The 13,708-nt window shown below is 45.7% G+C and overlaps 1 protein-coding gene across 1 annotated transcript in view; it reads left to right on the forward strand.

Annotated features, from left to right (window-relative positions):
- CALN1 (calneuron 1) overlaps positions 1-13,708 on the forward strand; it is a 425,598-nt gene that overhangs the window by 253,794 nt on the left and 158,096 nt on the right. Inside the window, exon 4 of the mRNA XM_068524832.1 lies at positions 11,478-11,590. Within this exon, the coding sequence (XP_068380933.1) occupies positions 11,478-11,590 (113 nt within the window). The remainder of the gene's footprint in view (positions 1-11,477; positions 11,591-13,708) is intronic.

The raw sequence follows: 13,708 nt of genomic DNA on the forward strand, positions 1-13,708 counted from the left end.
CTATCTTTCACTGTTGTCATGAGAAGTAAATGTGGCCCCTTAGGTAAAATATCTCAGCAGGGTGTTTGGCCTGCAGCTTGTCATAATAAATGGCAACCATTATTAATTTTTGTCCACCTGATCTGCTACTGACTGACAGTATATCAAAATCTTTTCTCTTTCTGCTCAGGAAAATCTCTTGTTATTGTACGTTTGAGTATTCTCATGTTTTTCCCCCTTGTGAAATTCAAGTCTCCAATTTCTGCCTTTCATCTCTATCATCTTCTCTTTCATCATTTCATTTCTCTCTTATTTCCCTCTGTCTTTATATAGAATAACTTAGGGCTATAGGTTATTCCTATAATTGTCTCTGCTGATGCTGCAATGGCTACTTTTATTACTGCTACTGCAATTGCTCCCCTCCCCCCACATACTGTGACATTATATTTTCCAAATAGCACTTATGTTTGCCTACATAAAATTAATATACTAATACACTACTTTTAAGTAACAGACAAAGGAGTATACCAAGTAGAAGTGTATAAGTAGCAAGTTCATAATGTGCAGATTTTGGCTTTCCCAGTACACAATGACCCCTCTTTTCTGCCCTTCTCAGTTCATGCACCCTCCCCTCCCTGTTTATTTATCATATTACGTGCAGGCACTACTCTACTAATATATTTTGGACCTCATAACACATACCAAAAAGTAAAAAGATAAGTATGGAGCTTGTGATACTTTTTCTGGCACCACAGTGAGTGTTCTTGAGCATTCCTTGCCTTGCTCCCACCTTGGAGACTACTGTCCTAGACCATATCGAATTTCTCTGCTTTTGGCCTTTGTAGCACTTCCCCTTTTATAGTCGACACACACCTGTGATGCCTTGTTTTTCTCTCTTCCCAGCTGAACTCTAATTTCCTAGATGACAGTGCTGATGTCCTCCACATTCATTCAGCATCCCCACACCTAGCACAATGGCTCTCACATAATGGCTTTGGGTACCTATTTGTTGGCTTGAGTTAGAAGTTGTAGTTTTCTGCCAATGGATCCCAAGTAGACCTTGACTTTGCTAGAGCATTGTTGGTGTCCTCACATTTTCTCCTCACTGAAGCCGGGTCCCTCTTCCTTCCATTCATGTCTTGGCCTCTTGCCTTTCACCTCATCCTCATATGTCTGTACAACCTCTTGTTTGCATAGGGCTGTTTTCATCTGTCATAGTGAGAATACAAGCAGGTGTTCCTTAAGCTTTCTCTTCTTTCTAATAGTGAGTGACTTTTGGGAGTAAATTTTTCTTTGGGTGTTCAGGATAATGTTTCTCTTCTCTTTTGGACTAATCCCAATTTTTTCCCTTAGTTTTCAGTTCTTAACGTGGAGACCTGGGTCTCAGCATTGGCCAACCATCAGCATGTGTGGGTGTCACTGACCATGTTCTTTTCCCACTTGGGTTTCAGAATATCCAGTTATGGGGCAGAAATGTGCAGTACCTTGTGCAGTTTCTGGTGGCTAGTAAGTGTTCAGTAAAAGAATACTGGACAGGGTTTGTTATTCTGCTTCCACTTGCCACTTCGGTAAATCTGAGAATTATGGTGAAAGAATCATTATCAAGAAGCATCATATTAAAAAATGATAATTCCCAACACTTATTACACCCTGGGTTCCTACTGTCTCTGCCCTGCTGAGGGCATGGAGACTGGAGCCTGCAGCGTGATGCTGGCCAGTGCTGGAACTTCTCCTCGTGTGATATGCTGGGGTTGTAGCTACAAATGGAGGTTGAAAGGGAGGTACCAGGGAAGGAGAGAAAAGGGATGACAAGAGACGAGGACAAGGTGCCAGACTTCCTAGCAGCCCAGGCACACACACTTGGGAGCTGGTTGCCTGGGTTTCTAGGCTTGCAGAGTGGGTCTCTGAGCTTGTGGAGGACTGGGTATGAGGCTCATGCCTCTTCCTACCACTTTTTGGCAGGTGCTGCAGCTCCTTTGCCAAGAGTGCAGCCTGCACAGACCACCAGTTTTATTTCTCCATCTGCTTCACCGAGGCTGTGGTTGATAAACATTTCCCCAGGGTTTTTTCAAGTGGTTGATGGGTAGCCTCAGCTTTTAGAACTTCTTTGATTTTTTGGTCTTTTTCTAGTTTCAAGGACTCTTTAACGGAAAGTTGAGTGAAGACACATTAGAAATTATCTTCATTCTTTTTTTACTTGATACATTTATACTGCAGTATGATGATCAGAGTAGCGTTAGCATGTCACATAATTATTTTCTTCTAATATTGGGAACAATTAAGATCTATTCTCTTAGCAAGTTTAATGTTTATAATACAGTTTTGTTGGCTACAATCACTTAGTGTGTGTTAGATCTCCAGGACTTATTTCTCCACTAGTTGGAAGTCTGTACCCTTAAACAACATCATCCAACACATTAACCAAAAAAACCCGAACAATCTGATTTAAATACGGACAGAACAAAATAGATTTTTTTTTCCAAAGAAGACATCCAGATGGCCAGCAGGTCCATGAAAAGGTGCTCAGTATCTGTTCTTCTTAATCCTGAAGTCAAGATTATTCTGTAGTCACAGCATCCATTTCCTCATAACTTATTCCCTAATGTATTTCAGATCAGAAACTTTTAAGTCAAAACTATTCTCTGAAGTTTAGAAATGACCTTGCAGCTGTTGGAGCAGAAGACGAATTTGGTGCTAGTGAGATGCATGGTCTGTCTTGTCTTGACAGTTTCTCTTCCACGTGGATCCCTGAGGGAGACGCGTGCATAAGAGCAGTAGAAATAAGAAATAAAGTGTTCCTTTATATTCAGCCTTACTCGTGGCCTGTATCCCCATGTAGAAAATAAGAGAGGAGGTAGGATGGCTGGGCTTACGCAGAGCAGACCAGGCTTGGATGAACCTATAGCATTCATGAGAAACACAACCAGGGTATGAGCCCCAGCTGTGAGCACAATCTTTGCACACCTCCTGAGAGCCAGCTCTATTGATTAGCTCCTGCTCCTCTTTGGAGGAGAAGTGAGAGTGGGCAGTGGCAGTGCTATAGGAGGCGCCACCAGCCTCCACCAACCCCCCTTTCACCACCACTACCGCTCGACTTTCTCGTTCTACTGTGGTCAATTGCTGTTTCCCATTCAGAGGTAAAGTGGAAGTACAAGCATCTTTTCTGTTACTCTGGGTTATAGAATAGATGTAAAAACTCTGCTTCATGTTCAGCTCTCATGGGAAACAGGCTTCCCGGGATGCTGAAGGCAGGTGCACTCCTTGGGGTTGTCTGGGCCTTGGTGACGCTTTGACCGACAGGGTGAGGATGGGGCGGTTCAGGAACTAGGAGGACTTGATGTATGTAAAACTCTGTGCGCAGAAACAGAGGTTGGAGAGGCTGTGCTAGTCCTCTCAGAAGAATGGCCAAGCCGGGTTGCTGCACAGAGTCAAGCCTCTCGGATCTAGGAAGACTGTCCCTTGTGTCACCAGCCACTGCGAGGTCTATTATTAGGGACTCTGAACCATGAGAAGCCGTGCATCTATTCCTGTTCTAGGTGTAAATGTTGATTTCCCCAGATTTCTGTGGTCTTGGCTCGATGACTCAAGACCTTCGAATGAAGGTAGAGGTGTGTGCAGAAAAGAGTTAACACAACAGGCTATCCTTTGAAAGTCCTGCTTGCAAGGTTAGCCCTCTGCTGGTGTCTGGGAGACTGGATTTGGGGAGGGTCCCCATCATTCCTAAAAGAAACAAGTGGCTCACTGTACCTAAACCATTGTACATACAGTATGGTTTATGTTTAAGCACCTGCTTTCCTTCTGGGAGTCTTGAATTTTAGTCCATGCCAGGGACAGATTGCCTACCTGACCACCCCCCACTAAATACTACTGGGACAACGGGACTCTAATGAGCTCTCCTGCTGGACAGGATTTCGCCTGTGTTGCCACTGGTCATTGCTGGCGGAATTAAGCATGTCCTCTTGACTCCACTGGGAGAGAGTTCTGGAAACTTGTGCCTGGTTTCCTCCAGACTTCACCCCAGTCACCTTTTCTCTTTGATAACTGTGCTTTCTAATCTCTCATGGTAATAAATCATAGCTGTGAGTAGGACTATATCACAGGAATCTCTTAGTGAGCCGTTGAACTTGGGGGTGGGTCTTGAGATACCTCCAATACATACCCCAGGGATCCAGGGTGTGACCCCTCTAATATGTATCCCACCCAAAGAGCTGTAGACCCCTTCCAACTAAGGTGCTGCTCCTGAGCCCCTTTTCTGTAAAAATTCAGGTGCTGCTGTTGGGACAAGGGCTTGGTTTTGGCGGCCCCCCCCACCCCCAACCCAGGTCCAGTCGTCATCCTTACAATGTCCCTTTCTCAGCCTTCATCCTACTGGGTCCCCTGTGGCATTCAACACTACTGGAGGCTAACTGCCAGCCCCTTACTGAATCTTGGTCTCCCCTGTTATCTAGGGCACCCCTCTCATGCTTGGTTCTCCTCTCAAACTCTTCCTTTCCAGTGCCTTTCTCCTGCCTCTTACATAGACTGTAACAGGATATCAAAATGGCACTCTTAAATCTCTATTTTACTTTCTTATATTAAAAATTTTTTTTATTATTATTTTTTGGCTGCGCCATGTGGCACGCAGTATCTTAGTTCCCTGACCAGAGATCCAACCCTTGCCCCCTGCATCGGGAGCGTGAAGTCTTAACCACTGGACCACCAAGAGCAGTCCCATAAGTCTCAATTTTAGGCTCTAACTCACAGGAACAGTGCAAAAAGCGCCAAGTTTCCCAAGAGCCCATTGTTCTTCCCTACCTTGATGTGTTAGTTAGCTTGGGCTGCGGTAATAAAACGGCACAGCCTGGGTGGCTTAAACAACAGAAATTTATTTCTCTCAGTTCCAGGGGCTGGAAATCCAAGATCAAGGTCCTGGCAGGGTTGGTTTCTGGTGGGAGCTCACTCTTTGGCTTGCAGATGGCCACCCTCTTGCTGTGTCCTCACATGGTCTTTCCTCTGTGCTCCTTATAAGGACACCAGTCCTATTGGATTAGGGCCCCACCCTTATGACCTCATTTAACCTTAATTACCTCCTTCAAGTCTTTGTCTCCAAATACAGTCACACTGTGTGTGGGGGGGAGTTAGGGCTTCAGCAGATGAATCTGGGCATAGTCCAGTCCCTGACACTTTATGAGAGGTTGAAGCATTAGGCAAAAGAATTTCACTGGATGGCATTGGTGGTGGGTGATGCTCTTACTCCCCAGCTGGACCCTTTCCACTGACTCTGCATCGAGGACCAGCAGTGCTTATCTCGTCCTGTTCTCTTCCCATAGGAACACTCCATCCAGCTGCTCCAGCCACCCTCCATCCTTCCTGGGGTCCCCACGTTGTTCAGGGTGATCACCTCATCTCCCCTTTCAGCTCGTTAGAACCTTCCCTCCCTTGAGGGCTCACTGCCAAGCCATTGAGAATTTCCTAATTGGAGCCTTTGCTTCCAGCTTGGTGCTGCCCTAGCTCAGTGCTTCTAGGTAAGTCCCAGCTCCCACTTGATTCTGTCCCAGGTTTCGGACTGCAACCTCCCGGAAGGTAAGCCTGTGTCTATTCATCTCTTTCTTGCCCCACCATACATCTCCCGCTCCTCTGCTCCTTTGTAGGCATGCTTTTGGAATTGAGTCAGTTGATTTGAAAGGAGTCTCAGGCAGACATTTCTTCTCCCTCCTAATCTGTCTCCTCATTACCCTTCTGAGCCCATCATTTTTTCTGTATATGCCTTTCCTTCCTTTTATTTTGCAGGGATTTTTACTGTTATTTTACCTCTTGGTGAAAGTTTCAGCTGGTTGGTCTTAACGAATGTTGTGCAGTCCTGGCCCTCCCTCGGCTTCCTGCCCTCGTTCAAGTTCATTACTCTGACTTACATAGCAGTGGGAAGCAATCAGACGCAGTCCCGGGCAGGTTAGCTTCCCGTGTGTCTTGCTAAGTGGATCATGATATTTGGAAGCTTGTGGAGGGGGACGAGGCCCCGTAGGCGTGAATTTCATTCTTTCACTCTGCACTTACTTGCCTGTTCAAGATTCGTAAAACAATTTAACCAAATAAAGCTTTTGCATTCGGAATCCGCCGCATTCTGTGAAAGGTTGGGGAGTCTGGGAAGATACCCACTTTGTTTTTAGGGGACTGTGAATCCAGAATGCCAGCCTCGTGTCATGCTACTAGGCCTGCACAGGCCTCATTCATCAGACCAATTCTTTTTGGTGGAAGAGGATGCCTGGAGGGTTGTATGTGAGAGACCTGGGTCCTCAGAGTATTGACCATCCAAGGAGAATTACTGAGACCCTCACTGCAGGCAGAATGGCAATTTGGGGAACAAATAGCTTTCAGGCAGTGGTCATTTGCATTAATGCCCCTAAAGGCCATCCTCCCAAATTCCTACTAAATTTCTTCCCAAAGGCCCAGATAGGAAAACATATTAAACTCTCAGACTTTGAAGAGAGATATGAACCTGGGCTAGGAATTATGCTGGGGCCTCTGACACAGAGGGAGGCTTTGCAATGCGGGGATTAGCATCAGGGGTTCCAAGCTGATCCCTTTGCTGGTGCCTACTAGCTGCCCGGCCTTGACCTAGTTCCTTTTAACCTCTTCTTGCCGAAATTTTCTCAAGGGCAAAATGTGGAAGGGCGGAACCTATTCATAGTGTTGGGATAGAATCAAACAATAATATATGTAAGGGCTTGAGTTCAGTGTCTGGCATATCGCAAATGTTAAATCAGTGTTTCCTATTACTTATTGTCACTCTTTTAAGTGCTTAAGAAAGACCCCCAGCAGCTGACCTGAGACCCAAAAGAGCAACTTAGGTTTCAGTTTGCCTCTGTGTGCCAGGCAGCCGTAGCACTCCCGAGCCAGGGAACGCTGGGGTCAGAGGGAATAGTGTTCCGACAGAGCCACACATCGCCCGGACTCCTGAGAGACAGCAAAAACATAGGCAGACTGCTGGGTTTGGAATCCCAGCTCTGCTCCCCTGTGTGAGCTTCTGCAAGTTACCGAACCTCTCTGTGCTTCAGTTTTCTCATCTGTAAAATGGGCCGCTGGCAGCCTTAAATGAACTAGGGTGTGGCGATTTCTTTAAATGATGCCACGGCATGGTGACTGCTCAGTATGCTAGATGTCAAGATCATCATCAGACTTCCCAGACCTTGCCTCGGCCTGGGGCTAGTCTCTGTTCAAGGGACTTAGGGAGAAACTGCTCTCTGAGATTGTATTCATCTCAGTTCTCCTGGAATGGATGCAGGGAGAGGGTGAGGACATGGGGGCCAGACTTCTGGGAACAGCATTGATAGCTTGTGGGGTGTTCCCAGTCCTATTTGTCCTTTAAACTAGGATCTGCTGAAGGCAGCTTTTCCTCAGTCTAAATCTGAATAGAACCTTGTACTGCTGGCAGGTCTGATGTCGAGCTGTGTATGTGAAAGGAGGAGTCTTTGTGTACTGAAGGTCTGCAGAAAATGTGCAATGTACACACATACTCAGGAGCCAGAGCTGAGAAGATCCCAAGAGAGATAGAGATAGGTGAGGGGGTCCCACCCTGATTATTTCTCCAACTGTGGGCCTGCAGGAATCTCCCTTGGCTCAATGATAGTTAAAAAAAAAAGGGGGGGTTGGGGGAGAATCACATTTTGACCAGTAACAAACCTGAAGTTCCAAATGTCATCTGCTTAACAGCTAGAAGCAAATCCTCCTGTGAGCCAGACCTCTCCTCCAAGTAGGAGAAAGTCTCTACCAAGCCACCTGTGCACCAGCGCTACAGCTGGCACTGCCATGGGGTCCTGAGCACTGCCCCCCAACCCAAGCACTTCCCCTCTGGCCAAGGATGTGAGGAGTGAATAAGCTGCTCCCTTCCCTGAGGCCAGGATGTAGTTTGAAGCATCATTTCTGCTTGTCAGCTCTGGGTTTGCTGTTCTCAGCCGAGGGCACCATCCGTGAGCGCTCCCTGATGACTCTGACCAGAGTTCCGTGTGGACCCTTGAAATGCACCAGTTCCACATGCTGCTCTCCCATCACCAGGGGTGGCGGGGGAGCTTTTGGAGAGGTGGGTGGTCTCTCTCCTCCTACCTGGAAGGTAGATTGTTTAAAGACAGCCTCATGCTGAGAAGCAGGTGTTTTGCTACATCCTGTGGGCCCCCAACCCCATCCCATTCGACTCCCAGGGGAGAGTGGTGCCTACTACACTGTGGGCAGGAGCTGGTGTGGCCCAGCTGGTGGACATATTTTTGTTAAGATCTCATGAGGTCTCTTTTTTTTTTTTTACACCTTTATTGGAGTATAATTGCTTTACAATGGTGTGTTAGTTTCTGCTTTATAACAAAGTGAATCAGCTATATGTATACATATATCCCCATATCCCCTCCCTCTTGCGTCTCCCTCCCACCCCTCTAGGTGGTCACAAAGCACCGAGCTGATCTCCCTGTGCTATGCGGCTGCTTCCCACTAGCTATCTATTTTACATTTGGTAGTGTATATATGTCAATGCCACTCTCTCACTTTGTCCCAGCTTACCCTTCCCCCTCCCCGTGTCCTCAAGTCCGTTCTCTACTCATGAGGTCTTTGTAAAAAAAAAATGATCCACACCCTCGAGCTTCTAAACTTTTATGAGCTGTTGGACCTCGCCCTGGGTGACAGACACTTGGGATGAGGCCCACTGCTAATAGACCAACATCCCAGAGAGAGGGCCCCGGAAGGAGAACCATAGTACCTGGGACATTGTCTAGTCCAGTGTTTCTTGAACTACTTCCTCTTCCTCCTCTTCTTCCTCCTCTTGTCCTGTCCCTCCTTCTTGACCTGTCACTCCCCCGCTCAGGTGCCTTTTAAGAAACTTGTTTCCCTAGTTGCCCTAACCCCATGGCATCTTATTATAATTGCACAGATATACTGTATGTATATCTGTTTATACACTGTGACGTTAGGAGGGCCACAAACCATAATATCTAAGTTATCGTTGGTCCCCTAAGAATCACCTTCCATCTCACGGAAGGTGGTGCTCTCTCTCTCTTGAGAATGCACCCTCCGGCCTGAGACTTTCTGGCCGTCCAGAACCAGCTTTGACTAGTGGGCGTGGCTGGGGGTTAGCACGTGTGTATAACAAGTGTGGTTGTCCGAGACTGGGAGCCTCGTGGTTCTCGCTCAGTAGGAACGCCAGCGAGACTGGGCCATTCTCATCTTCCTCCAGCTTCCAACTTTCCACTTTCACAAACGCTGGATGACTTATCTTTGGGCAAACATCTTGGTCTGCATTTAAGATCATTTCCTTGCTTTGTCTTTTTCTTTAAAAGTGAAGTTGTTAGGTACAAAAGAACCAGAATGTTACAGCATCTTGAATGCTGCTAGTCAACATCTGGATGAATATACCAGAGATGCGTCAGAGAGTCCATCTCTCATCTGCATCTCTGCCAGCACTGAGCAGTATTCTTTCTATAAGTATTTGCTCATTTGAAAGGCAAGATGCCTAACTCATTGTCGCTTGAATTAGCTGTCTTATGATGACCAGCCAAGGTGAAATTTTGGATCCTTTCATCTTGCTGACGGGTGAGAGATACATCAATTTCCTCTCAGTAGTCCACTGACTGCCCCACCCTACTTGGTGGCTTAATCTTCCCTTTCCTACTGACTTGTCTTGCTTCCCCTGTCCTCTGGGAAGTTTTATCTACACTGGGATCTGTTCCTGGACTGTCTGTTCTGAATTACTGACGTCTTGATGTTGACGTCTGCTTGGCTTTTGGAAATAGGTTTCCAATGAAGGCTCCTGGAAGGCGATTGCACTCCAGGAGTGGATTGATGTGTCTGCACTTTGGCAAACATGTATGCAGACACCTGGACTGTCCTCCCTGCCTGGGGCCAAGATGTGGTGAGCTCTTGGTGGAGACACCCTCCTGAGCCGTCCTAAGGGTGCAGAATGCCACATTGATGAGTCACTGAGGCTCAGACAATACCCTGAAGGTCTAATTTTGTCTAATTTGGCTCAAGTTCACCTTTGGTCAGTGTCAGCTCTAGTATGAAAGATCCAATGCATGTTGAACTGAGCAAAGGAAAAACAAGCAAGAGACGTCATTCATTCTCTAAGTGCATATTGAGCGCCTACCATGGTGTCAGATATAAAGAAGTTTCAGACTGGGTCCCTGGCCTTGCAGAGCTCACAATCCAGGTGGGAGATAGGTGTGCAAATTAGTGGCTGAGATATAGGGTGATCTGTTCTAAATAGATGCACACTAAATTAGTAGAAGGGACAGAAAAAAGTGCCCAACTCTGTCTAGTGAGATGAGGAAGGGTCAGGAAAAATACAAAAAGAGAACATGATATTTAAGCTCCATTGTATAGAACAACTTAGAGATTACCAGGTAGACGAATGGGGAAGGGCATCCCAGATGGAGGGAACAGCATGTACAGAGGTATGGAGCTCTGAAAGAGCATGGCATTTTGTGCAGAGGTGGGAAGCAAAGCGTGTCAAAAGGAATAGTGGGACTTGAATACCATCCTGAGGTGGTTTCCTTATTTTTGGTCAAAGATGCCTTTGAAGTTTATAAAGCACGGTCAGATATGCTTTGGGGGAAAAAGCACGGTCACATATGCTTTGGGGAAGTAAACTCAACTGTCTGGAAGAGAGTGTGGAGGTGAGAGTATGAGGGCAAAAGCCATTTTACTAGTAACATTGTAATTATAACTAGGAACTTTCATTCTTGGAAGCATTTTCCCACCACAGTCTTTTTGGAAATGGACTAGCAATTGGATTAACAAAAAAGGTAGAGAAGCCACAGGTATTTAAGAAGTGAAATCAGGGCTTCCCTGGTGGCACAGTGGTTGAGAATCTGCCTGCCAATGCAGGGTTCCCCTGGTCCGGGAAGATCCCACATGCCGCAGAGCAACTAGGCCCGTGAGCCACAACTACTGAGCCTGCGCGTCTGGAGCCTGTGCTCCACAGCAAGAGAGGCCACGATAGTGAGAGGCCCGCGCACCGCGATGAAGAGTGGCCCCCACTTGCCACAACTAGAGAAAGCCCTCGCACAGAAACGAAGACCCACCCAACACAGTCATAAATAAATAAATAAATACTTAAAAAAAAAATAAGTAAAAGAAGTGAAATCAGTAAGACTTGATGACTAGATTTATGTGTGATTGACAAGGATGAAGGAAGAGATAGGGATGAAGATGTGATTTCTCTCCTGTACAGCTGGGCAATTTGGGGTCCAGGTACAGCAGGTGTGAAGTTGTGGCCATTTAAGTGGGAGGTGTTGGTTGGGCATTTAGACACAGATACTGACAAATGATTAGGAATATGTGGTATTAGAGGTACTAACAGTTGCCAATTTCTTGTATTTCTTTTGGTATTTTAAGAATGAAGCCCAATTTTCAGAAATGGTTTCAGCTCTTCATTGATTGAGGTCATGCCATGGAGAAAAGCATGGAGATGTTTATTTCATTGGGTACCGTAGGTCAATTTCAGCTACTTTTCAACTCGTATTTATATCTTCTCCTTCCAGGGGATGGTCAGGTGGATTTTGATGAATTCATGACAATTCTTGGCCCCAAACTGGTGTCTTCAGAAGGTCGCGATGGTTTTCTTGGAAACACAATAGACAGCATATTCTGGCAGGTGAGTAAGAATTTTTTGAAAAATTAAGTTTGACAGTAAACATGTGTCTGGGACTAACATTTGACTGTGAATTCTTGAGCTTCTGTTAAGCACGTGAAGCTCCCTTCTGGGCTTGAGTGACATACATTCCTTGAACTGGACATCTAAGTTGAGATCCATACTAGGCCCCCTGAACAAAGAGTCAAAACTACTCATTTAAGGCTTGGAAGAGTGAAATATCTCCCTATTTTCCCTTATATCAAAAATAGTTTTACATTTTGGAGAAATGAGATTCCTCCACTTCTGATTCACAAAAGACTTTTTCCTGGGGACACTTAGAAAGGACATATTGGTATTACCTGAGCCCACTCTGTCCCTGGTTCCAGCAGATCCTTGCTGGGAGGATGGCATGGTTGCCTTGTGTGTTTGGATCCTAGCAATACTCTTAAGAGGACAGAATGGTTTTATCTAAAAATTTGCATTGGATGCTTCTCAATTTGCTTCTATTTCTATCTTGTAAAATCTCTTAGGAAATTCCAAATAATACCTTCAAATTATTAATGTGCTATGAATCATTTCTCTATATTAGTTCTTTAGTCTTAAAATGTGACTATTATTTTGTGACTATGGAATTTGGGGAATGACTCATCAATAATTATTTTAAAAAATTAGGGACTCCCCTGGCGGTCCAGTGGTTAGGACTCCGTGCTTCCACTGCAGGGGGCGCGGGTTCAGTCCCTGGTCAGGGAAGTGGGATCACGCATGCTGCGCAGCGTAGCCAAAAAGAAGAAAAAAGAAAAGAAAATTGAGTTAATTTGTCAAGTTAAATTGAATTATTGTTTAAACATGTAAAATACCATTCAAACACGGTGTGGTTTCTTTAATTTCTTGATGTGTTTTTGTCCTTAACCAAAGATACTTCTCTGTATCTCTAGATAAGGATTGCAGTTGACATGTATCTCTAGTCTTATTCTGCTACCCATCTTGCATATAACCAACAAGTACTTAGTAAGGACTTGTTACTGGCCCTGTAGTCTAACAGTCACTATGGGTTTTACAAAAGATGCTTAAGACACAGTCCTGGCTATTTAAGAATTTGGTTGGGGAAACACAACTAAGAGAGAAAACAAAGAGTAATTAATTGGCTTGATGGTTACTAGGCTGTAATCTCCTTGCAGCCAGGGACTTCATTGTTGTGGTGCCCTCAGCAGTTAGCCCATGTACTCAGCAGACCCTCAATAACTTTTTTTAAAATAAAATGAATAGAAGTTCAAGAAAGGAGACACATGTGGTCTTGAGAGGTCAGATAAGGCTTCAGGAAATGGGGGTACTTGCTTCAAACCTTGAAATAGTTGGGGGATTAAGTGAGAAAAGAAAGAAAAGAGAGCATCCCCAGCCTGTCACAATGAGAGTTTGAAAAAAGGTGGAGGCAATGAGCACAGGAAAGTCATTGACCATGAGGAAGATACGGTTGAAAGGGAAAGAGCTCAGGACCCACTGGCAGAGTGGATTTAGAGCCTGAGGAAAGAAGGGTTGAGATGACTGACTCCCAAGTTTCCCAACTGGCTACTACTGCCAGGAATACGATCATGGAGAAAAGACGTCTTTGTGGAGTTGAATTCTAAATTGGACACGTTGAGGGTCAGTCACCAAGGAAAGTCTGTGCACAGCTGAAATCAAGGATGGATCATGGGCGAGAGGCCAGGGCTGGGAACCCAGATTTGGGATTCATCAGAGCTAGTGGGTGAAATTATAGTCAAGGATGTGCTCAACAAGGGAAGTCGTATACCTGAAGATGACCAGAGAGACAGGACCTGGTCCTGGAGGATATCCAGGGCAGGGGAGAGTGAGACATGGCCTCTGACCTCCACACTGCTGATACCCATCAGGAGAACATCATCCCCCTGTGGTTATGATCAGCCCTGACTCTCCCTAGAGAAGGACCTCCATGACCCTACTTGCCACATGACCAGAATATTTCAGCGCTCAGGTAACCTTTCAATGTGGAAAGATAGACGGGTAGACTCCCCTGGCCAAAATCAAAAGTGAGCACATAGTGGGACTTCCCTGGGGATCCAGTGGTTAAGACTGCATGCTTCCAATACAGGGTGCACGTGTTCGATCCCTGGTCAGGGAACT

The sequence above is a fragment of the Eschrichtius robustus genome, chromosome 16 (assembly GCF_028021215.1).
Source record: "Eschrichtius robustus isolate mEscRob2 chromosome 16, mEscRob2.pri, whole genome shotgun sequence".
NCBI classification, from domain to species: domain Eukaryota; kingdom Metazoa; phylum Chordata; class Mammalia; order Artiodactyla; family Eschrichtiidae; genus Eschrichtius; species Eschrichtius robustus.